We start from the raw sequence: 23,605 nt of genomic DNA, 5'->3' as shown, positions 1-23,605 counted from the left end.
TGTCGTCATCATCATTACCATCACTATCATTAACATGAAGGAAGCACGGGTGGCCAAGTGTGTTAGCGCGTCGGCCTCTCACCGCTGTGGCCAAGGTTCGAATCCTGGCTCAAACTGGGGATTTTTCCGGGTTCCTGCCTTGGTTCGAATTTGTGTCACAAGTGAGTTGAAGTTATTCTCCCGTGTTTCCAGTCTTCTCGGATAAGGACACTAAACCGGAGGTCCCGTCTCTTCAAGCTGCACTACATTAACCTGAACCGAAGGGACGTAAAAGAACCACTGGGGACGCAATAAACCCTCTGGCAGTGACCACCCCCAGTGACAGTGCTTACAATGCTTACTAACAATACACTCAAGGGGGTACTTGAATTGGAGCCTAGCTCTGTTGTGCCTTCCGCACCAGTATAACTGGTGGAAATAGAATAAATAAATAAATAAATAAAATAAAATAAAATAAACATGATCATCATCACCACCACCCACACAAGTTACAGTACTAACAACATGACAAAGTATAGTGCCGTTTAAAATACCCCGTGACTTCCCGCCCATCAACAAGTAGCACTTTGAAAAAGTTTTTTTCATTTTATTGCGAACCTCATCGCAGGAGGTAAGCAGCTAACTTTGATCACAAATTATTTTCACATCCAGGTGCATCTGCTGTGGCTTGTTTAGAGCTTGCGTCATGCCACTTTGGATAAATTATAGCAGAAGGGTGTAATAGTAAATGCCAGTTAACCCGCCTCAAAAACTTTTCAATAGCGAGAGCGAGGTGCGCAGTGGTGTCTCTGCGAGACGGAGGGAGTTTTGCGATTGATGGTTTATACGGCAGGTGTTTCCACAACGGTTTCCAGTCTTCTTGGCGCGTAAAGCAAAACATATGCACAATGCCAATCACCTAGCAGAATAGACCAATAACAAATCAGTTACACAATACGTCATATCAATAAAGACCAATCACAAATCAGTCACACAATAAATCATGCAAATAAAGACCAATCACAATGAGTCACACAATACATCACAAAAAAAACAGACACAATCACAAAATACCGTATTCAATCCATCATATCACAATGGACCAATCCCAAACCAGTCATGCAATCCATCATATCACAATAGACCAATCACAAACCAGTCATGCAATCCATTATATCACAACGGACCAATCCCAAACCAGTCATGCAATCCATCGTATCACAACGGACCAATCCCAAACCTGTCATGCAATCCATCATATCACAACGGACCAATCACAAACCAGTCATGCAATCCATCATATTGCAATGGACCAATCCCAAACAAGTCATGCAGTCCATTATATCACAACGGACCAATCACAAACCAGTCATGCAATCCATTATATCACAATGGACCAATCCAAAACCAGTCATGCAATCCATCATATTACAATGGACCAATCCCAAACCAGTCATGCAATCCAATCAGATCACAATGGACCAATCACAAACCAGTCATGCAATCCATCATATAACAATGGACCAATCACAAACCAGTCATGCAATCCATCATATTACAATGGACCAATCCCAAACAACTCATGCAATCTATTATATCACAATGGACCAATCACAAACCAGTCATGCAATCCATCATATCACAATGGACCAATCACAAACAAGTCATGCAATCCATCATATATCACAATGGACCAATCCCAAACAAGTCATGCAATCCATCATATCACAATGGACCAATCACAAACCAGTCATGCAATCCATCATATCACAATGGACCAATCACAAACCAGTCATTCAATCCATCATATCACAATGGACCAATCACAAACCAGTCACGCAATCCATTATATCACAACGGACCAATCCCAAACCAGTCATGCAATCCATCGTATCACAACGGACCAATCCCAAACAAGTCATGCAGTCCATTATATCACAACGGACCAATCCCAAACCAGTCATGCAATCCATCATATCACAATGGACCAATCACAAACCAGTCATGCAATCCATTATATCACAACGGACCAATCCCAAACCAGTCATGCAATCCATCGTATCACAACGGACCAATCCCAAACCTGTCATGCAATCCATCATATCACAACGGACCAATCACAAAACAGTCATGCAATCCATCATATTACAATGGACCAATCCCAAACAAGTCATGCAGTCCATTATATCACAACGGACCAATCACAAACCAGTCATGCAATCCATTATATCACAATGGACCAATCCAAAACCAGTCATGCAATCCATCATATTACAATGGACCAATCCCAAACCAGTCATGCAATCCAATCAGATCACAATGGACCAATCACAAACCAGTCATGCAATCCATCATATCACAATGGACCAATCACAAACCAGTCATGCAATCCATCATATATCACAATGGACCAATCCCAAACAAGTCATGCAATCCATCATATCACAATGGACCAATCACAAACCAGTCATGCAATCCATCATATCACAATGGACCAATCACAAACCAGTCATGCAATCCATCATATCACAATGGACCAATCACAAACCAGTCACGCAATCCATTATATCACAACGGACCAATCCCAAACCAGTCATGCAATCCATCATATCACAATGGACCAATCACAAACCAGTCATGCAATCCATCATATCACAATGGACCAATCACAAACAAGTCATGCAATCCATCATATCACAATGGACCAATCACAAACCAGTCATGCAATCCATCATATCACAACGGACCAATCACAAAACAGTCATGCAATCCATCATATTACAATGGACCAATCCCAAACAAGTCATGCAGTCCATTATATCACAACGGACCAATCACAAACCAGTCATGCAATCCATTATATCACAATGGACCAATCCAAAACCAGTCATGCAATCCATCATATTACAATGGACCAATCCCAAACCAGTCATGCAATCCAATCAGATCACAATGGACCAATCACAAACCAGTCATGCAATCCATCATATCACAATGGACCAATCACAAACCAGTCATGCAATCCATCATATATCACAATGGACCAATCCCAAACAAGTCATGCAATCCATCATATCACAATGGACCAATCACAAACCAGTCATGCAATCCATCATATCACAATGGACCAATCACAAACCAGTCATGCAATCCATCATATCACAATGGACCAATCACAAACCAGTCACGCAATCCATTATATCACAACGGACCAATCCCAAACCAGTCATGCAATCCATCATATCACAATGGACCAATCACAAACCAGTCATGCAATCCATCATATCACAATGGACCAATCACAAACAAGTCATGCAATCCATCATATCACAATGGACCAATCACAAACCAGTCATGCAATCCATCATATCACAATGGACACAAGAACTACATAAGGAAACCCAAACCTGCAAGTCAAAAAAAAAATTCACTAGACACAAGCAAGCCGTACCTCCACCAGAGAGTTTGAGGATTTCTTCTGAAGTTACCATGGTGATCTTATCATCATCACACTTGTACCATTCATCTGCAAGATGTCAATACAGGAAGACCAAAGTCAAGTTCAAGAATGGTTGCCCTAGATTATACATGTGCCATACCATCCCATTTTATTTTAAAGGAAATACTGTCAAGTTCAGGAATGGTAGCCCTGGCCCATACATGTCCCATGCCATCCCATCCGTTTTATCCAAGCAAGGAAATACTTCAAGACCTAGGTTAAACAAGTCCCATACCATCCTTCTTTTTTATCCAAGCAAGGTAACGCTTCAAGACCTAGGTTATACAAGTCCCATACCATCCTTTTTTTATCCAAGCAAGGTAATGCTTCAAGACCTAGGTTATACAAGTCCCATACCATCCTTCTTTTTTATCCAAGCAAGGTAATGCCCAGATGAAGAGGACCGTCCCTGGTGCGTCAGTACAGCTGTTAGCTCGTAGTAACCACTGTTATTTGAGCCAACATCTGTCATGTAAGAAAGAGTATATAAAATTAGTCCTGAATTGAAAAACATCTCCCTGACAGAAGAACTTGGCCTCACTTGGTTACCCAATCCCATTCCCCTCATCCCTCCCCTTGTCCCATTCACCTCATCCCATTCCCTTAACCCTTCCCTTCATCCTATTGGCTCATCCCTCCCATCATCCATTCTTCTCTTCTTATTTCCCTCATCCCATTCCCCCATCCCATCATCCCACTCCCTCCCATCATCCCATTCCCTCGTACGTTCCTTCGACCCTTTCCCTCCCATCTCCCCTTTCCTCGACCCCTTCCCCCATCCCATCATCCCACTCCCTCCCATCATCCCATTCCCTCGCCCGTTCCCTCGTCCCTTTCCCTCCCATCTTCCCTTTCCCTCCCATCTTCCCATTCCCTCGTCTGTTCCCTCGTCTTCCCTCCCATCATCCCACTCCCTCCCATCATCCCATTCCCTCGTCCGTTCCCTCGTCCCTTTCCCTCCCATCTTCCCTTTCCCTCGACCCCTTCCCCCATCCCATCATCCCACTCCCTCCCATCATCCCACTCCCTCCCATCTTCCCATATCCTCGTCCCTTCCCTCGTCCCTTTCCCTCCCATCTTCCCTTTCCCTCCCATCTTCCCATTCCCTCCTCCGTTCCCTCGTCCCTTTCCCTCCCATCATCCCACTCCCTCAAATCATCCCACTCCCTCCCATCATCCCATTCCCTCGTCCGTTCCCTCGTCCCTTTCCCTCCCATCTTCCCTTTCCCTCCCATCTTCCCTTTCCCTCGTCCCTTCCCCTCCCATCTTCCCTTCCCCTCCCATCTTCCCTTTCCCTCCCATCTTCCCTTTCCCTCCCATCTTCCCTTTCCCTCGACCCCTTCCCCTCGTACGGCAAGGGGACTCACCATCAGCAAACCAATAGGGTTCCAGCTTAGATTCCTTCTTTTTGCCATCAACCTCCATGGGTTCTAACTTCTCCTCAGACTTTGGACCCTTTGCCTTAGCTTTCAAATCCTACAACAAATAATTTTCGTAAAAGAAATTTTACTCTAAACATATGTTGGATATACAAACACTCCTTTCAGCCACAAAGTTTTCTTTCTTTTATCTTGCTTCACACGTTCACATGTTTACTGCATTTAAATTGCACACTGTAAGTTGCATACAGTAATAGTGCAGCTGAAACAGCATTGCTTTTTGAGTTTGGTGTTAATAACCTAGCTCTTAAACACGAACGCCTGCTATAAAAGGGATAGCTCTGCCCCCTTTTTTACAAGCTCTCCTGCAAGTCGTCGTCATTCACAACTAGACTTCATTGAGTGTGGACCTCTGTAAACTGCAGAAAGAAAACATGCTAAACTAAAGCTACAAAAACAAGAGCAAAAATTGTACTTGAGAAATCAAACACAGCGCATGCTCGTTTGAATTGAAAAATAAAATTCAATAAAATAAAATTCTTATATAGTGCACATTCATGTTTAACATGGGCACTGCATATCCTTAACACTCAAGAGATTACACTGAATGCTGCTTGCTACCTACAGTACCTACAAATACACTGTTGGATGTCACAGAACTGAGCTGAGTTAACCCTTTGTACTGTTTTTGACCCACAATTACACATAGTGCTTTTTGGCAATCATTATAAGACTCCATACAATTTTAGAGCAATCTAGCTTAAGGCTGTAGTTCTAGACAAAGTGTTCCTTTTATTTTCAGTTGATTTTTTGTTATCTTCCTTACTCTTCCTTCCCTCCCTTCCTTCTCTTCCTTCTCCCTCCCTCCCTTCCTTCCCTCACTTCTCCCTTCCCTCTCTTGTCTACTTCTTCTCTCTCTCTTTACTAGTTATTTTCCCACTCTTGCTGTACCTGGGCTTCCTGGAGTTTTCTGTCTTCCATCTCTTTGAATTTTTCTCTCTGCGGCGTGAGTTTGGTTCTGAGCTCCTCAGAGCACAAGTCATACACATCTAGACTCATAGGAAATTTCACATCCTGAGTGGAAAATAAACAATAAATTGTATAGCCTTTGTTATATTCCATACAGGAGGTGTGATGAATTGCAAAATACTTCATGTATTCTACCCCATGTTATCACTAGGTATTCTATACCAGGCACGTACCCAGGATTGGCTGAGGGGGGTGCGCAGTCATAGGTATCATATGGAAAAGCATCGAATTTGAAGATTTCTTAATAAGAATAGCCTTCTTTTTGGCCGCCAAGGGGGGGGGGGGGGGGGGGTGCGCACGTAAACTGCCAGGGATTTTATCACATTTTTATCACAAAGTGGATTTAAGTTTTATTTTAAATAATAAATAAAATAACTTCTACCCCCTACTTATCAATCTCAACTATCTACCCTGAAACTAAAGGGTGTTGGGACATTTCTCTTTTCTTGGCGATTCGGTTGCTAGGCGCGCGCGGGATCATCCGTGGACTTCACACTTTTAGGCGGAAAAATCAAATGGGGGGAAAACAATTAGGTGCGCTCGACATTCCTAGCTTCGAAAACAAACTCCTAAACTGGCAAAAAAAACGTAATAAAACAGAAAATACTATAAAACAAAAATAGACAAGCATGATTTTTCACCTAGGGCACCTACTTAGCAACCTGAAGTGCTGATTTGAGCAAGAAAAATTTGTTTCAATGCATACAGTACCGCTCTCGAACATGTGGACATATGTTCGCGAAATTGTTCGCGAAATTCGCGAACACAGTGTTCGCGAACAGACCGGGACAAACCGATTGACAAACGGGAACTCGTACCGTGTAACCAAAGACTTACAGTACTGATGTTCACTTAAAATACATACAGGAGTTCTGCAAGCGATTCAAATAAATTGTTCGTGTAAAAGTCAGCTGAGAGCTATGGTTATCGTTAAAATCAGAAACAACAAATTCAGTTATAGTCTGATATGCCTTCAGTTCAATTATTTGTAGACGATCAAGACAAGACACTTTCAAGTTTGAGAAATAAAGACGATAAAGATGGCGGATGAAAGCCAAAGCATGCGAAGGATTCGATCGTGGATTTACGAGGGCAGACACAGGCAAAAAAGTTAGTTAGTTTATTCTGAAAAGCTTGCCTCGAAGAGGGAAGGAATGTCGATCGCTTGATATTCTTCGAAGATTGTCGAGTGTGTGAAAACTGCTAGCGAAGAATTTTGAAATTCTATTTGACAAATACTTGTAATAAACACGGGAGAAGGAATGCCGATCGCTTAATATCCTTCGAAGATTTTCGAATGTGTGAAAACTGCTAGCGAAGAATTTTGAAATTCTATTTGACAAATACTTATAATAAACACGGGAGAAGGAATGCCGATCGCTTGATATCCTTCGAAGATTTTCGAATGTGTGAAAACTGCTAGCGAAGAATTTTGAAATTCTATTTGACAAATACTTATAATAAACACGGGAGAAGGAATGCCGATCGCTTGATATCCTTCGAAGATTTTCGAATGTGTGAAAACTGCTAGCGAAGAATTTTGAAATTCTATTCGACAAATACTTGTAATAAACACGGGAGAAGGAATGCCGATCGCTTGATATCCTTCGAAGATTTTCGAATGTGTGAAAACTGCTAGCGAAGAATTTTGAACATCGGAAAGCCATCTCTTTAACAAAGACTTGTATTAGACACGGGAGAATAAGTTTGAGGTGGGAATGCCGATCGCTTGATATTCTACAACACCCGAAAAGAAGACATTTATAATAGAGCATGTTGTCGCTGTCTCATGTATTCGAACACAAACGACTACTACTAACAGTTTTCACACATTTCGAAAATCTTCGAAGAATATCAAGCGATCGGCATTCCTTCCTCAAACTAATTCTCCCGTGTCTAATAAAAGTTTTTGTCAAATAAATGGCTTCCCAGTGTTCAAAAGGATTGGCTAGCAGTTTTCACACAATCGAAAATCTTCGAATAATATCAAGCGATCGGCATTCCCTCCTCAAACTAATTCTCCCGTGTTTAGTACAAGTCTTTGCTTTGTCAAATAATGGCTTCCCGCTTTCAAAAGTCTTCGCTGGCAGTTTTCACACATTCGAAAAACTTCGAAGAATATCAAGCGATCGGCATTCCTTTCTCAAACTAATTCTCATGTGTTTATTGCATGTCTTTGTCAAATAAATGGCTTCCCGCTGTTATTAAGTCTTCGCTAGCAGTTTTCACACATTTAGAAAATCTTCGAATAATATCAAGCAATCGATCGGCGTTCCTTCCTCAAACTAATTCTCCTGTGTTTATTGCATGTCTTTGTCAAATAATGGCTTCCCGCTGTTATTAAGTCTACGCTAGCAGTTTTCTTACATTTCGAAAATCTTCGAAGAAAATCAAGCGATCGGCATTCCCTCCTCAAACTAATTCTCCCGTGTTTAGTACAAGTCTTTGCTTTGTCAAATAAATGGCTTCCCGCCTTTCAAAGTTTTCGCTAGCAGTTAACACACATTCGACAATCTTCGAAGAATATCAAGAGATCGGCATTCCCTCCTCAAACTAATTCTCATGTGTTTATTACATGTCTTTGTCAAATAAATGGCTTCCCGCTGTTATTAAGTCTTCGCTAGCAGTTTTCACACATTTAGAAAATCTTCGAATAATATCAAGCGATCGATCGGCGTTCCTTCCTCAAACTAATTCTCCTGTGTTTATTGCATGTCTTTGTCAAATAATGGCTTCCCGCTGTTATTAAGTCTACGCTAGCAGTTTTCTGACACATTTCGAAAATCTTCGAAGAAAATCAAGCGATCGGCATTCCCTCCTCAAACTAATTCTCCCGTGTTTAGTACAAGTCTTTGCTTTGTCAAATAAATGGCTTCCCGCTTTTCAAAGTATTCGCTAGCAGTTAACACACATTCGACAATCTTCGAAGAATATCAAGCGATCGGCATTCCCTCCTCAAACTAATTCTCCCGTGTTTAGTACAAGTCTTTGCTTTGTCAAATAAATGGCTTCCCGCTGTTTAAAAGTATTCGCTAGCAGTTAACACACATTCGAAAATCTTCAAGGAATATCAAGCGATCGGCATTCATTCCCCAAACTAATTCTCTGTCTAATACAAGTCTTTGTCAAATAAATGGCTTCTCGCTGTTCCAGCTGTTATTAAGCCCTGGATCACACGTTACCGTTCGTCAAACCGTTTATTTTGCATCTGTTCGCGAACAGCGTGTTCGCGAACAGCGTGTTCGCGAACAGTCTATATGTTCGCGAATTTCGCGAAAGTCGTTCGCGAATTTCGCGAACGCTGTTCGCGAATTTCGCGAACGTTGTTCGCGACAGTTTCGCGAACAGTGTCCCTATGTTCGTGAGCGGTACTGTATTTCACTGTTAAAAAGAGAGAGAATAATCAATATTTTTAAAACAAAATTCTTTCACAACACTCGCATTTGTAACACGGCTTTATTGCAATACTCAATTGCGCATGCGTAGATAGTTCTACTTCCGGTTTGTGTTTCCAACTCTATAATCTTTGAGAAGAGTGGACTGATCATGATTTTTTTCAGGCAAAGAATATTCACCTAGTTGCCGTCTACAAAACTACATATCGACTCTCCGAAATTTTCAGTTGAAAAAAAAAATTGTGTGAAAATTTTATTATTTGAAAGAATCGAAACGCATACGTCACTTCGTAGGCACCCTCCTGAATAATGTTATAAAACTACATTTCTCATTGCTGTTACTTCAACAGCTACGATTATAGAATTTTTGTGTTGTGACGTCATGTGATGACGTCATCAAAAGTGAGAGATTCATAAACAATGACGCCATTGCTAATTTCATTCCATTTTACAAATGTTTGGCGGATTTACAACGCCTTGAACTATCCAACGGCCCTCAGGGAAATGTCCCAACACCCTTGATGAAACCCCTGATATATTGGGTATAATTCTTTAATTTTTTGCAGCTTAACAAGACTTCATTAAAACAGAAACCTTTCACTGTCTAATTGTTATTAAAGTACAAACTTACATTGAAAACTATTAAAGCTCTTATTGGTTGTTCGCATATAGCATCAAAATTACACATTAAAATACCTTGAGAATTTTGGCATTAACAGCCTCTTTTTCTTTGAAGTAAAATCTGACAAGTTGCACAGTAAGATATGCAGGTAACCTGCTAAGCATAGACTGAAAAATAACACAAAGAAATATAGTATAAGTGGCCAGTCCAACACATTATACAAGGAAACAGTCATGTGACCAGTCCAACAAATATAACACAAGGAAACAGTCATGTGACCAGTCCAACAAAAATAACACAAGGAAATAGTCATGTGACCAGTCCAACAAATACTGTATAACACAAGTAAACAATCATGTGACCAGTCCAATAAATATAACACAAGGGAACAGTCATGTGACCAGTCCAATAAATATAACAAAAGGACACAGTAATGTGACTATCAAAACAACTCAAACAATTTGAGATGGAAAGTACATACAAACCTTCTTCACATATTGTGCATCCCGGCCAAGTGATGGGGATTTCTTTGTGATATTCTCTGTTAAGCGCTAGAAACAAGAAGAGGAACAATGCGAATAATTTAAAGAACACATCAGAGTGCAGCTAATCTACAATACTAATCTTCTAGTTCTATATGTGTCAAGACAGTACCACTTCTACTTACACTTTGAAGACCTGTGTGGATGTATTTCACCTCTGACAAAAAAAAAAACAATACATAAAACATGCCATAACTATCAATAACTGTAAAGTAATTGTATTATCAAAAACAAACAGCATAGTTCAAGTAATTTTTGTACCTTGTGATATAAAGCAGCTGAGTTGAAAAAGAGTTTCTTTGGATTTGGTTTCTGGTTCATCCGGCGCTTCAACACACTTCATGCTAAACAGCCCATTAAGGAAATACTAGGTAACTTGACTGTACTACTAAATCAGATTACACAGATACATCGTCACAACTTCTAGGTGTATTTCCCAGGCATTATAACAAAGAAGAAAACATGCCAATTTAGGTCACTTTCTAAATTAAGAGTACTGACAAAATATGAGCTTACTGTAGTACCTTCCAACCTAGTGGTGACAACTAAAGCACAGCTGCAACTACAATACAGAATATAACATCCACCAGAAATGTAAAATAAAACTGGCCTACATTTAAAGGATACGTTGACTCTGATTCTATGCCTGAGAAAAAACAAAATCATTTTCTCAGTTTAAGTAAGTTAGCTTTTCATTGAGCTATTTAATATATGTGCAAAAAATAAATCTCACCAAAATACTGATCCATAAATCCTCTAGGGGGTGTGGCCACTTTCTCCTCGCCGTCACATGCCTGTGGCTGTCCAGGCAGCTTTTGTTGCAGGACACGTACCATCTGTGTCCAGCATTCATTTGCATCCTGACAACAACAACAACAACAAAATTCAAAAGGGTACAGCAGAATAAGGAAATTAGAGCCTTACTATTTGAATGAGGCTTAATAGCTACCTCATTGCTTCTTCATTGAATAAAACAGCTTAGTAAAAGCTCCGCGTAGAATGTTTTGAGGTATTTGTTGATTTCTTAAATCTCTTCGTATTTCCAAGCAAAATCTCTGAAAATATTGCACTGCATCCAACTCATCTCCCCCCATCTCCCCTAGATCTAACTATGGACCTTTATCATATCACAGCCCCATCACCTTCTCCATAATAAAATAAAATATAATAAAATAAAATGATATGAACAAAATTAAATTAAAGACAAACCTGCTGGGCGAAGATTCCTTGTTCTGTCTTCTCAGAAAACTGTGGAAATGCTTTGTGGAGGACCTACATGCCAAAATTAGGTCTTAAACATGGTGGATTAGGAAAAAGAAAACAAAAGGCTGATCTACAAGCACTGTACATAGCTGATGTTGTTCACATTTATTTAGTGCTAGCCAAACTTCTAAAAATCTGATGTCATGCAACAGACTAAAGCAGTGCCCAGGCAAATCATAGCATGTTGACCCCAAAAAATTGGAGAGTGTATATCTGCCTTTAAGGTTCTTCACTAGCCCATTTAACTTTGTTATTCTTATCTGTCTTAGAAATTTTCATAACAATAAAAGCCAACACAGCCCTCTGAAGGATAATGTGTGTTACCTGTAGGAAAATGATTGGTGGCACTGCCTCTGAAGTCTTATCCATGGTCTTGAACAAATCCCGCAAAGCAACAGTGACAGATTCAGGCGAGCCTATATCACTACCAAACCCCAGGTTACCAGAATAACTGAAACCAAACAGAACATCAATCACTAAAATCAGCACTCTAAGTATATGTTCCCTCTAAATTATAAAATCTAAACAAACTGGTGACGATACTGCAGCAATTCAAAGAGGGTGAGCTTCAGCAATTCTATTATACTGTACATGAATTCATTATTTGTTATTTGACTTTTGTTGACAGGTGCAACTTGATCTTACTTTGTCAAGCTTTCGTGTAGCTCTGGAACATTGCGCAGACACTGCACAGTAGCATTCATGTAACATGTATTGCCCAGGTTATTGAGACCAGCTGGAAGCTTGAACTGCATGAGAATAAGACCACATAAAGATCACATTTTACAAGTTCATAATTAAAGGCTTGTTACTCTTGATGTATTTTCCATTTGTCATCAAAAATGCATCATCATTATTCAGTAAGGTTTCTTTAATAGTGTTTACTGCCTAAGCTGATCAAGAACAAGGATGTCAATTTTTTGTGTGAGAAATGTTTAGCAATATTTTGGCTAGACATGGCATTTTTGGTGAAAGTACAGGAGACTTTATATACTTGTTATTTTTGATTAGTTGAGAGTTTAGGGATTTGAACCTATGTAAATCTGAACAAACTGTAAGACCACAGTAAAATCCAGGACACTAAGAATTGCTTCAAGCTTGATCCAGGAATCCCATGATTACTTACAGCAGATGCCAGCTGTGCCTCAGACATGTCCTCCATGAAGACTGTCTTCTGCACAGGTGCTGTTGGTATATCCCCAACGGAACCCATCATCATGAGTGTCACACCCTAAACAACACAATAGGGTGATTTAGATCCATGACGTTCGATTGTGCATACATTTTTTGCAGACATTGCACTCTGTCCAGGACAGCACTTCATGCTTCTTTGTGTCCTCTTCACGATGTGGCAAAATTCAGCATACGCTCAATAGAACATGCAAGAAGTGATATCCTCTTGCCATGTCATGTATCCAAAACACCCTAATTGGACATGTGAATCAGAGAAGAGGTATTGTTTAGGCCTGCCAATCAAAAAGTGAAATGACAAGGTTTTTGTTATTTTTGTCTGATACCTAGTGGCAGTAATTGGCAGTAATTGTTGCATGCAAAACAGGAACAGAATCCCGTAGAAGCTCCCGTAGAAGCTCACCAATTTATAGCATTGTATGGATGTAGCTGTTATAAGTATGCACAACATTGTGATATATGACAATTACATTTACAGAGTTTCATTAATAGCTGTTTCAAACTCACGTCTTTCAGCTTGAAGTTTCCCCACTCATCATCCTAAAAAAACAAGTATTAAAACACTGAAGAGAACGCTTTGTTGGATTGATTAAAGGAGTAAGGGCACAACATGCATTCAAAGACTTCAAGCTAAACTAAACTACAGCAGAAAAAAATAGAATTATTTAAGGGTCCTGTATTTTTATGCTGAATCATTGTAAAGAAAACAATATAAATATGCATAAAGACTCTAAGATCTACGAAGACTGTACTGCCATATAAAGAGAAAACAACATGCATAGTTTAAATATGTAGCTAATCAAACAAAAAAGGAAGTATATAACTTATTCCAAATTGATTACTATGTAACGAGGTTTTGCAAAAAGCACCAAGTCAAAGTACGATCGAAGTCTTGGACGTAATCTTTATTTGTGAATAACCTAAAAAAATGATGTCTGAAGGATAACCTGAAGTACAGCTCCTTTAAGCATAACTTTTTGTCTTTCTGGTGGTACGCTGGAGAGGGCGAATAGCTGCGCCTTGAAAACTTGTGGAGGCTCATCTGTGTTCAGCTCAACACCACCAAACTTTTCCTTTCCCCATTTCACGTTCACTGAAAAACAACAGAGAATCAGCATTTATTGAGCAGAGAGATAACAAGGGATCAGAAGAAATATTGCTGATAGCATACCATTAAAGATCGGCATCTTTTTTAGGGATTTTCTTTTAAAGATTCAAACAAAATTTAGAGGGAAAAAGGTGAAAACTTTCATTGAAACACGAGAAATCAGAAGACTACTCTCATGGGGAAGACCGCTGACAATTCACACCAGCCCCCCATATTGCTTCTTTTACACAGGAACCCGGAGCTAGAGGCGTGTGTATTTAAGTTTCACAATTTTAGCATTATGACTTGAAACAATTTGTTGCAGAAAGTAGAAGAGCGTTCTACTTTTCGTGCGACTTTGGGAAATGCAAAACAAGGTTGCAAAGGGGGTGTCAAACGCAAAAAAAAAAATGCGCGTGCGACCTGCAACATTTTATTTGCGAGACAGGTCGCATTAGAAAAAACGTACGTGTGACACGATATTGAAGCTAAAGAGATTGTATGTATATTTCGAGACATAAGTGTATTATGAAAAAGCCTTATTTTCTATTCCATAATATACTTATAGCTTGAAATGTACAAACAATCTTTAGAATACTTTAGTCTCTTTCAAAGCCTTTTCCTAATACCTTTTCGACATGCTGTGAAAAAATTAGAGAGATCGGAGGCCGTCTTGGGGTAAAAAGCTTTGTCAAAAAAAGTTGTCCGCGACGCAAGTTAATACCCGTGCAAATTTCCTTTCGTATGCGCGTGCACGTACACTGAAAAGCACGAGCGCAGTTAAGACAGGCGCGCGCGCAGCAAAACACGCGTTTTGCCATAACAACAAAAAACAACAGAGACGCAGAAAAAAACCCAACCTAGTGCAGGCGCACAAAAGACATGCTTTCCAGCCTTTACATGTCACTAAAAACAACACAAGACGAAGATGTGAGGAGTCACAAGGCAAGAGTAAAACTCGTCGATCACCACTTCAAGCAAATCGCCAAACGGACGCAGAAATATGCCACATTTACCAAAAAGTCGGGCAGCCAAGGGGCGAAGCTTTGTGAAGAAATCAAGGACTCATTCGAAGAACTGGAGGAAAGGGACGTATCAGTTCACATCGATAAATTTTCCAAGTGTTATTCATCTGTGCAAAAGCTAAAAGGCGCGCTTTCACAGAACATACATGAAAGAATCGCAACTGAATTTAGAGTCTATGAAACAAAGTGCAATGAACTGAACCGTGAAATTCGGGAGTGCGAAAACTTGATTCACAAGCACAAGAACGAAGAGTGTAATTTGGAAAAGATGAAAAATAGAGTTCCAATGGATAGGAGAAAATTTGTCGAGGCTCAACTGCGCGAAGATCAAGCCAAAATATCCAGTGCACACTCCAAGAAAATGGTTCAAAGAAAGGTCGAGAGATTTGAGCGGGAAAAACTAGAGGATACTGGGAAAATTCTCCGCGAGTTTGTGCGGCTTGAGATGGAGTTTCACGCGCACGCGCTGCAGACGTTAACAAAGGCATACCGACACTTGATGAATGTCACGGGAAACAGGGATAAGGAGGAAAAGGCAAATGCTACAGAACAATGTGCGGACTCTTCATCCGGATCAAGGCTATCCATAAGCCATCTGAACTGAGGGGAAACTCGGTGATAAACCGAGGCAAATTCAGTCATGAATAAACAACCAATAACACAATAGTGAATTACTTATTTATGTTAAAACATAACACTATATCTACATTACACTATAAACATGCGAATTTTCTGTTAGATAAGAGTCTCATAAAATTAAATTTATAAATCTTTACTTTCTAAAAACCTATATGTATGTTTATTCTTCTGTGTTAAGGGATTACAGAAGCAGGAAAATTTCCTTAATTAGAAAATGATATGATATGATATGATAAATATTTTATCCTTCTCAGGTCTCTATTTTGGCAGCTTGGCGATGTTAGCGCCTGCCACATGACCCAGTATACAAAATATCATCGACTCTGATGTGCATGTGTATTCTGTGTATCCACGGTGTGACTCAATCAATGTGAGCGTGGCTATTGACCGTCCAATTGGATAAAGTGGCTGAAAATCACTGGTACATGGAGCCCTGGAAGGACTCCGCCCATGGCCAGCTTCTCTGAAAAAATGGCAAACCGCTTCGAATGCACACCACAACAAACACCAACCAACTGACAAGCATGATGGCACCAAGCAGAAAAAAGTAACAGTCTAGGTGAGGGCCGACAGTGTAGAAGCTCTCGGTAGTCCAGTGAAGCACATGACCCGCAAAAGAGTACAGGGCAGCACCCAGGAGACTGCCTATGGACTGCACGAAGAAAAACAGGCCCATCACAAAGCTCTGCATTGAGGGCGGTGCCTCCCTGTATGCAAACTCTAGACCTAAAGAGAAAAAACATTCTCGTGGTTATTATGGGGAAATGGAGGATCAAGCTTTGTTTGATTAAAAACGTGTCTTAGTATGGTCTACTTATACATATTCATTAGTTAGTACCCATACTCCTTTAAAAAACCTCCCTGACCCTTACACTCAACTTCAACACTAGAAAACATCTCACTGAACCCTACCCATCCCTCACCTCCAACAATGATAAACAACTCACTGACCTCTACACTCACCTCCACCTCCTCACTGACCCCTACACTCACCTCACTGACCCCTGCACTCACATCCAACACCTCATTGACCCCTATACTCACCTCACTGACCCTGCACTCACCTCCAACACCTCATTGACCCCTACACTCACCTCCAACACCTCACTGACCCCTACACTCACCCCCATCACCTCACTGACCCCTACACTCACCCCCACACCTCACTGACCCCTACACTCACCTCCAACACCTCACTGACCCCTACACTCACCCCCAACACCCCACTGACACCTACACTCATTGCCATCACCTCACTGACCCCTACACTCACCCCCAACACCCCACCGACCCCAACACTCACCTTCAGCACCTCACTGACCCCTACACTCACCTCACTGACCCCTACATTCATCCCCATCACCTCACTGACCCCTACACTCACCTTCAACACCTCACTGACCCCTACACTTACCTCCAACACCTCACTGACCCCTACACTCACCCCCATCACCTCACTGACCCCTACACTCCTCCCCACACCCCACTCACCCCCATCACCTCACTGACCCCTATACTCACCTCACTGACCCCAAAACACTTACCTCCAAAACCTCACTGACCCCTACAGTTACCTCCAACACCTCACTGACCCCTACACTCACCTCCAACACCTCACTGACCCCTATACTCACCTCCAACACCTCACTGACCCCTACACTCACCCCCAACACCCCACTGACACCTACACTCATCGCCATCACCTCACTGACCCCTACACTCACCCCCATCACCTCACTGACCCCTACACCCACCCCCAACACCTCACTGACCCCTAATCCCACCTCCAGCACCTCATCAACACACCCCTTCAACCACTCACTGGCAAAAACCTCACCGACAACTACACTTACCTCCAACACTGGCAAACACTTCACTGACACCTATGAGGCCATACTGTGGGATCTGGTACATGATTGACAGGTCAGCTGCAATGAAGGTCTTCTGATTGATTGTTTGATTAACAGTTCTCAGCATCTCAACATTTCTTCGCTTGTATTCTACGCCACCTGCTACCACCATAGCAGCTACCGCAAACAGAAAACCTGACAAGTAATGGTATATAATGGCATTCACTTCCACTGGTCACTCTTCTGCATATATCACAAATTGACATTTATATAACAAATATGTTCATAAATAAGACCAACATTAAGTTTGTTAAATGTTGTATACATAAATAAAGATAAACAAATACAATGTTTATTTCAGTGGAGAATAAAATCCCCTTAAATAATTATGAAATTTAATCAACACTATAAGGAAAACAGCTGTTTTAAGGCATAGAAAGCATAGAATTAATCATTGTTAATATATTTTCCAAAATGACATAACAACATGCTTTATAGTTTAATCTACAGTATGCTTCATAGTTTAATCTACAAAAGAGCATGCCTAAAGTGCCGAAAGTGGATCTTTGGCCTTTGGGGGGGGGGTGTTCACACCCCCTGCACCCCCCCTGAGTATGAGCCTGTATTTAGTCTAATATTTAAATTGCAAAAACTCTTATCAATCGAATGATGACTAGCCCACTGAAACCCAATAAAACAGTTATCTATATTTGACAAATATTATATATTGTTTATATAGGGATTTTTTCAACATTTAGAGTTACCTAAAACCATTCTTGTCAGAATGAATCTCCATTCTAAACAGGATTATTAATCCTTGCAAAAAATGGCTCAATTTATGGAGCTTTCTTAGGACACTGTTGTTTGTTGGTATTGGCCACATAGTAATATGTACAGCAGTAATAGCTACCTATTGATATCCTCATGAGCACAGACACACGTAGTCCTCGTCGGTCTAGCCAGGGATATATAAGTTTATCCATTACAGGGATAAGGAGCAGGACAAAAATAACGTCTGTAACAGTCAACCATGCCGCAGGGATGTGGGATCCTTCAGATATATCAATTAGATTCATATGGAGGCCCTGATTAAGGAAGGTAGAGTTCATCTGAAACAACAAAGTAATTATAGGTAGATTTAATTATATATAACAATTATACCATTCCCATTGAGGTAGATATTTTTAAAGCCACTAACCAAGGCTTCTGGAATTTCTCAGAAAAAAACTCAAAATTACACAGAATTCTTTGCTATTGCTTAAAAGCACTAAATTACGTGGAAAATCAATCATTACACGCTAAATTACGCGGGCTTTTGCAATACATTTTTCTTTAAAAATCTAAATTTTGTGGGATTTTTTACTGAATTACGCGCTTAATTACACGGAATATCAACTGTTACGCCCAAACTACATTTTGTACCGAAGGAAAGCACAAAATAACTTGAAAAGGTTATTTTTTTTTGCGTGAAAATATCTCAGGCAAGTTTTCATTGGCTCCTAGCCACCAGCCAATTAAAAAGGGTATTTTATTATTAGTCCTAGGACTTTGCGGTTTAGCAAAGAACGCCTAGTCATTTTATTTGTTTTCGAAATACATTTCGAAATATCGCACTCTTACAAAGAATATCTTGTTTTATGAGAAATAGAGGACAAAACCATAAAAGAACACATCAGCTGTGCAATTAAATTATTTGCCTTTCAAAATTTAGCCAAATTACGCGGGATTACGTGGAAATTTGTGGATTACGTGGATTACGCTGAATTACGTGCTTCCGCACAAGCTCATAATTCCAGAAGCCCTGACTAACCGTCAAAATGGAAATGGTATAATTGTTTTAGTAAATAAAAAAAGCTTCAGAGCAATTTTCCTTTTGGTAGCTAATGCAAATCGGCTGTTACACCAGCCATTTTGCTTGATTTCAGGCGCAGGAAAATGTCCACCTCCTAGGAATATCAAAATACCTTATTGGTTTCTTTAATTTCACTACATTTAAAGCCCTGTTAAATCTTATTCCTTTGAACTTTAATATCACAAAATTTAATACCATTTCTGTTTTGTTTCCCTTGTTTTTTTTAATGATGACCAAGACAAAGACTATTAAGAGCTTATGATTCTTTACTTTTCACAGCTCTCAGCTTCGATGTATGTAAATGTGTTAGAAAATAGCATCAAGCACATTATGATTTCTACAGTTTTGGTTTGTTGTAACGCTTAATCAAATTTTTGGGGAAATGCGCTTTTGACATTTTTGCAAAATTGAAAATGATTTTGCACCCAAATCGCAAAATCTTGCAAAATATTCTGATCCTTTTTTTTGCAAAATTAAGTGCCTGCAAAATATAGTAACAAAACAATAGTAACTGGAGATTGTCAAGAATTATCCTCTTCATGAAAATATTATAAGACCCGATACTTGGAAGCGGTGCAAAACGAGACAGAGTTCATTCTTCGTCCTGTGTTTTTCTGATTTTCCATTTTCACCAGTCGTTACCTTGACGTATTAGAAATACGATTTTGAGGTAAAAGATTGCAATTCAAAATTCAATAGAATAGACAACGGGCATTCGCCACCATGGAAAACGTAGTTACTGTAGCAATAGAATTCTACACATGGGGAAGGAATTCGCATTTTGCGAAATGGCAAGTATAAGTATAACACCGTATAACACACTATTTGAAAACAGCAACATGAATGAGGAAATGCATTTACAGTACACATGCACAATTTTTTGGGGGGATGTGTAAGCTGTTCTTAATGCTTTTTTATGAGTTAACATGATCACAATTAAACAGATGTGTTACTTTGAATACCTGAAAGTATATCATCCAGTATGGGATCTGTGCCAGGAAAATTAGAGATATTTTACGCAGAGTCTTGACCTCTTCAACATCAGTATCCAGGAAAGTGCCACCATACTTAATCATCGCCCTGTCAAGCCAGCTCTGTATTGGGAGAAACTCCTCCAGGCTAGGGTAGGTTCTACATTGAAACACACTTAAAAGTTCAGGTCAGTAGTTTGAGGTAGCAAATGTGTTAGAACACATTAAGTTCAGATACCCTAGTTTGAGGTAGCAAGTGTGTTAGAACACATAAAGTTCAGATACCCTAGTTTGTGGTAGTGAGTTAGTTAGAGCACATTAAAGTTCAGATACCCTAGTTTGAATTAGAAAGTGTGTTAGAATACATTAAGTTCAGATACCCTAGTTTGAGGTAGTGAGTGTGTTAGTAAACATTAACGTTCAAATACCCTAGTTTGAGGAAGCGAGTGTAAGGAACACATAGAAAAGCTCAGTTTACACTAGTTTGAGGTAGTGAGTGTGTTAGTAAACATTAACGTTCAAATACCCTAGTTTGAGGAAGCGAGTGTAAGGAACACATAGAAAAGCTCAGTTTACACTAGTTTGAGGTAGTGAGTGTGTTAGTAAACATTAAAGTTCAAATACCCTAGTTTAAGGAAGCGAGTGTAAGGAACACATAGAAAAGCTCAGTTTACACTAGTTTGAGGTAGTGAGTGTGTTAGTAAACATTAAAGTTCAAATACCCTAGTTTAAGGAAGCGAGTGTAAGGAACACATAGAAAAGCTCAGTTTACACTAGTTTGAGGTAGTGAGTGTGTTAGTAAACATTAAAGTTCAAATACCCTAGTTTAAGGAAGCGAGTGTAAGGAACACATAGAAAAGCTCAGTTTACACTAGTTTGAGGTAGTGAGTGATTTAGAACACATTTTAACATTTAGTTCGCTCTTGTTAGTGGTAGTGGTCAGTCAATCAAGAGCTGTCACACAACCGTAATGCATGCCAATCAAGGGTTGTAATACGTCAATGAAAGGTTGTCACATGGCCCTGGTATTTGTCAATCAAGGGTTGTAATATGTCGATGAAAGGTTGTCACGTGGCCCTGGTATTTGTCAATCAAGGGTTGTAATATGTCGATGAAAGGTTGTCACATGGCCCTGGTATTTGTCAATCAAGGGTTGTAATATGTCAATGAAAGGTTGTCATATGGCCCTGGTATTTGTCAATCAAGGGTTGTAATATGTCGATGAAAGGTTGTCACATGGCCCTGGTATTTGTCAATCAAGGGTTGTAATATGTCGATAAAAGGTTGTCACATGGCCCTGGTATTTGTCAATCAAGGGTTGTAATATGTCACATGGCCCTCGTAATATGTTGATAAAAGGTTGTCACATGGCCCTGGTATTTGTCAATCAAGGGTTGTAATATGTCACATGGCCCTGGTATTTGTCAATCAAGGGTTGTAATATGTCGATGAAAGGTTGTCACATGGCCCTGGTATTTGTCAATCAAGGGTTGTAATATGTCGATGAAAGGTTGTCACATGGCCCTGGTATTTGTCAATCAAAGGTTGTAATATGTCGATAAAAGGTTGTCACACGGCCCTGGTATTTGTCAATCAAGGGTTGTAATATGTCACACGGCCCTGGTATTTGTCAATCAAGGGTTGTAATATGTCGATGACAGGTTGTCACATGGCCCTGGTATTTGTCAATCAAGGGTTGTAATATGTCGATGAAAGGTTGTCACATGGCCCTGGTATTTGTCAATCAAGGGTTGTAATATTTTTGATGAAAGGTTGTCACATGGCCCTGGTATTTGTCAATCAAGGGTTGTAGTATGTCGACGAAAGGTTGTCACATGGCCCTGGTGTTTGTCAATCAAGGGTTGTAATACGTCGATGAAAGGTTGTCACATGGCCCTGGTATTTGTCAATCAAGGGTTGTAATATTTTTGATGAAAGGTTGTCACATGGCCCTGGTATTTGTCAATCAAGGGTTGTAATATTTTTGATGAAAGGTTGTCACATGGCCCTGGTATTTGTCAATCAAGGGTTGTAATATGTCGATGAAAGGTTGTCACATGGCCCTGGTATTTGTCAATCAAGGGTTGTAATATGTCGACGAAAGGTTGTCACATGGCCCTGGTATTTGTCAATCAAGGGTTGTAACATGACAATGGTGTACCTGTTTTCAGTACGTCCCTTCCTCAGCCTGTATGCTTCTCGTATCACCCCACACACTTTTTTCAGGATGTTCCCTGAAGCTGGTTTGATGTTGTAGTGAGACTGGGGTATACAAAACAACACGCATGCCAAAAGGATACAACACAATGAAATCAAATATCCATAAAAGAATCCCCAGTTCACTTGTATATAGGCAAGAAGCATATATGCCAGGAATGAGGCAACATTGATTGCCCAATAGTACCAATTAAAAAATTGTCGATAGGTTTTGCTGTCATCAGACGATAATTGCTCAGCACCGAATGCCGAAATGTTGGCCTTGTAGGTCCCTTCGCCTATTGATAACACTAGCAATGTTCCTATAGTCAGGCCAACACTTAATTCTTTGTAATCATTGAGGGATGAACTTGAATATTTAAGTAGTACAGTGATCATGAAAAGAGACCCTGAACCAAGTATGTAAATAAGTAAACTGCCATATATAGCATTATAATGACCGCTGTAAGAGTCACCTATGAAGCCACCGACAGTAGACATAAACCATGCCATGCCGGTATATGCAAACACGGACACTATAATACCGTTACTAATGGTGCTATTTCCGACACCAAGAGAACCAAATGCAAAGTCCATCTCTGTAGTAAGAAACACCACTAGATTAGATAAAATCCCGTAATATGTTGTTCTTTCCAGCAAAACCGCCAATATGATGCAAACTAAAGGAAAGGAAGATTTCTTTCGGCCATTTAATATCGCCACATGTGAATCATCTTGGTCTTCGGGAAATTCTTTGCTCCGTCGTTTTCTTTTGCTCGGGATAAGAGGCGATTTCTCGCCAACACGATTATATTCTTCCATGAAAACAGGGGGTGGAAAGCTCGCAAGAGTCATGAGCCTTGACACTTCGTATTCTGACTTTTAAGAAGATATACAGGAAAGGTCATTCTATCCTCGGTCAATGTTTTTTATTTTATCATTTGAGTATCACGTGCTAACTAAGTAACCGCACGGCAAAGGATACCCAAGCACTAGGGTTTTTTCGATGTAAAAACCAGAAAATGAGCACGTTTCTAAATCCCTTTCACACTTAATCGCATATTTTCATGATTGGAAGGCTGGTAA

General features: G+C 40.1%; 3 protein-coding genes across 4 annotated transcripts; 1 reads left to right on the top strand and 2 right to left on the bottom strand.

Annotated features, from left to right (window-relative positions):
* Window positions 1–570: 570 nt before the first annotated feature.
* Window positions 571–14,216, bottom strand: LOC5508860 (ubiquitin carboxyl-terminal hydrolase 14). The gene is made up of 18 exons (XM_048726888.1): window positions 14,071–14,216; window positions 13,847–13,992; window positions 13,407–13,439; window positions 12,835–12,939; window positions 12,354–12,457; window positions 12,033–12,159; window positions 11,655–11,717; window positions 11,179–11,305; window positions 11,073–11,091; window positions 10,707–10,789; window positions 10,571–10,602; window positions 10,389–10,454; window positions 9,978–10,070; window positions 5,809–5,931; window positions 4,846–4,954; window positions 3,836–3,943; window positions 3,431–3,505; window positions 571–898 (listed from the first exon to the last, which is right to left on the bottom strand). The coding sequence occupies exons 1-18, from the start codon at window positions 14,084–14,086 to the stop codon at window positions 822–824; spliced, it is 1,506 nt and encodes a 501-aa protein (XP_048582845.1). The 5' UTR covers window positions 14,087–14,216; the 3' UTR covers window positions 571–821.
* A 559-nt stretch (window positions 14,217–14,775) lies between these two features.
* Window positions 14,776–15,675, top strand: LOC116615749 (CBY1-interacting BAR domain-containing protein 1-like). Its single transcript, XM_032377666.2, has one exon. The coding sequence runs from the start codon at window positions 14,869–14,871 to the stop codon at window positions 15,613–15,615; it is 747 nt and encodes a 248-aa protein (XP_032233557.1). The 5' UTR covers window positions 14,776–14,868; the 3' UTR covers window positions 15,616–15,675.
* A 2-nt stretch (window positions 15,676–15,677) lies between these two features.
* Window positions 15,678–23,484, bottom strand: LOC5508849 (solute carrier family 15 member 4). Of its 2 annotated transcripts, none has more exons than XM_048727234.1 (5): window positions 22,485–23,484; window positions 20,315–20,498; window positions 18,411–18,609; window positions 17,504–17,695; window positions 15,678–16,376 (listed from the first exon to the last, which is right to left on the bottom strand). In XM_048727234.1, the coding sequence occupies exons 1-5, from the start codon at window positions 23,372–23,374 to the stop codon at window positions 16,066–16,068; spliced, it is 1,776 nt and encodes a 591-aa protein (XP_048583191.1). In that variant the 5' UTR covers window positions 23,375–23,484; the 3' UTR covers window positions 15,678–16,065. The 2 variants fall into 2 exon arrangements, with proteins under 2 accessions (XP_048583191.1, XP_032233552.2); XM_032377661.2 differs by having other exon boundaries at window positions 20,315–20,483; window positions 22,485–23,480.
* Window positions 23,485–23,605: the final 121 nt, after the last annotated feature.

Source organism: Nematostella vectensis, chromosome 4 (assembly GCF_932526225.1).
Source record: "Nematostella vectensis chromosome 4, jaNemVect1.1, whole genome shotgun sequence".
In the NCBI taxonomy this organism is placed as follows: Eukaryota; Metazoa; Cnidaria; class Anthozoa; order Actiniaria; family Edwardsiidae; genus Nematostella; species Nematostella vectensis.
This window is presented reverse-complemented; position numbering and strand designations above follow the sequence as displayed.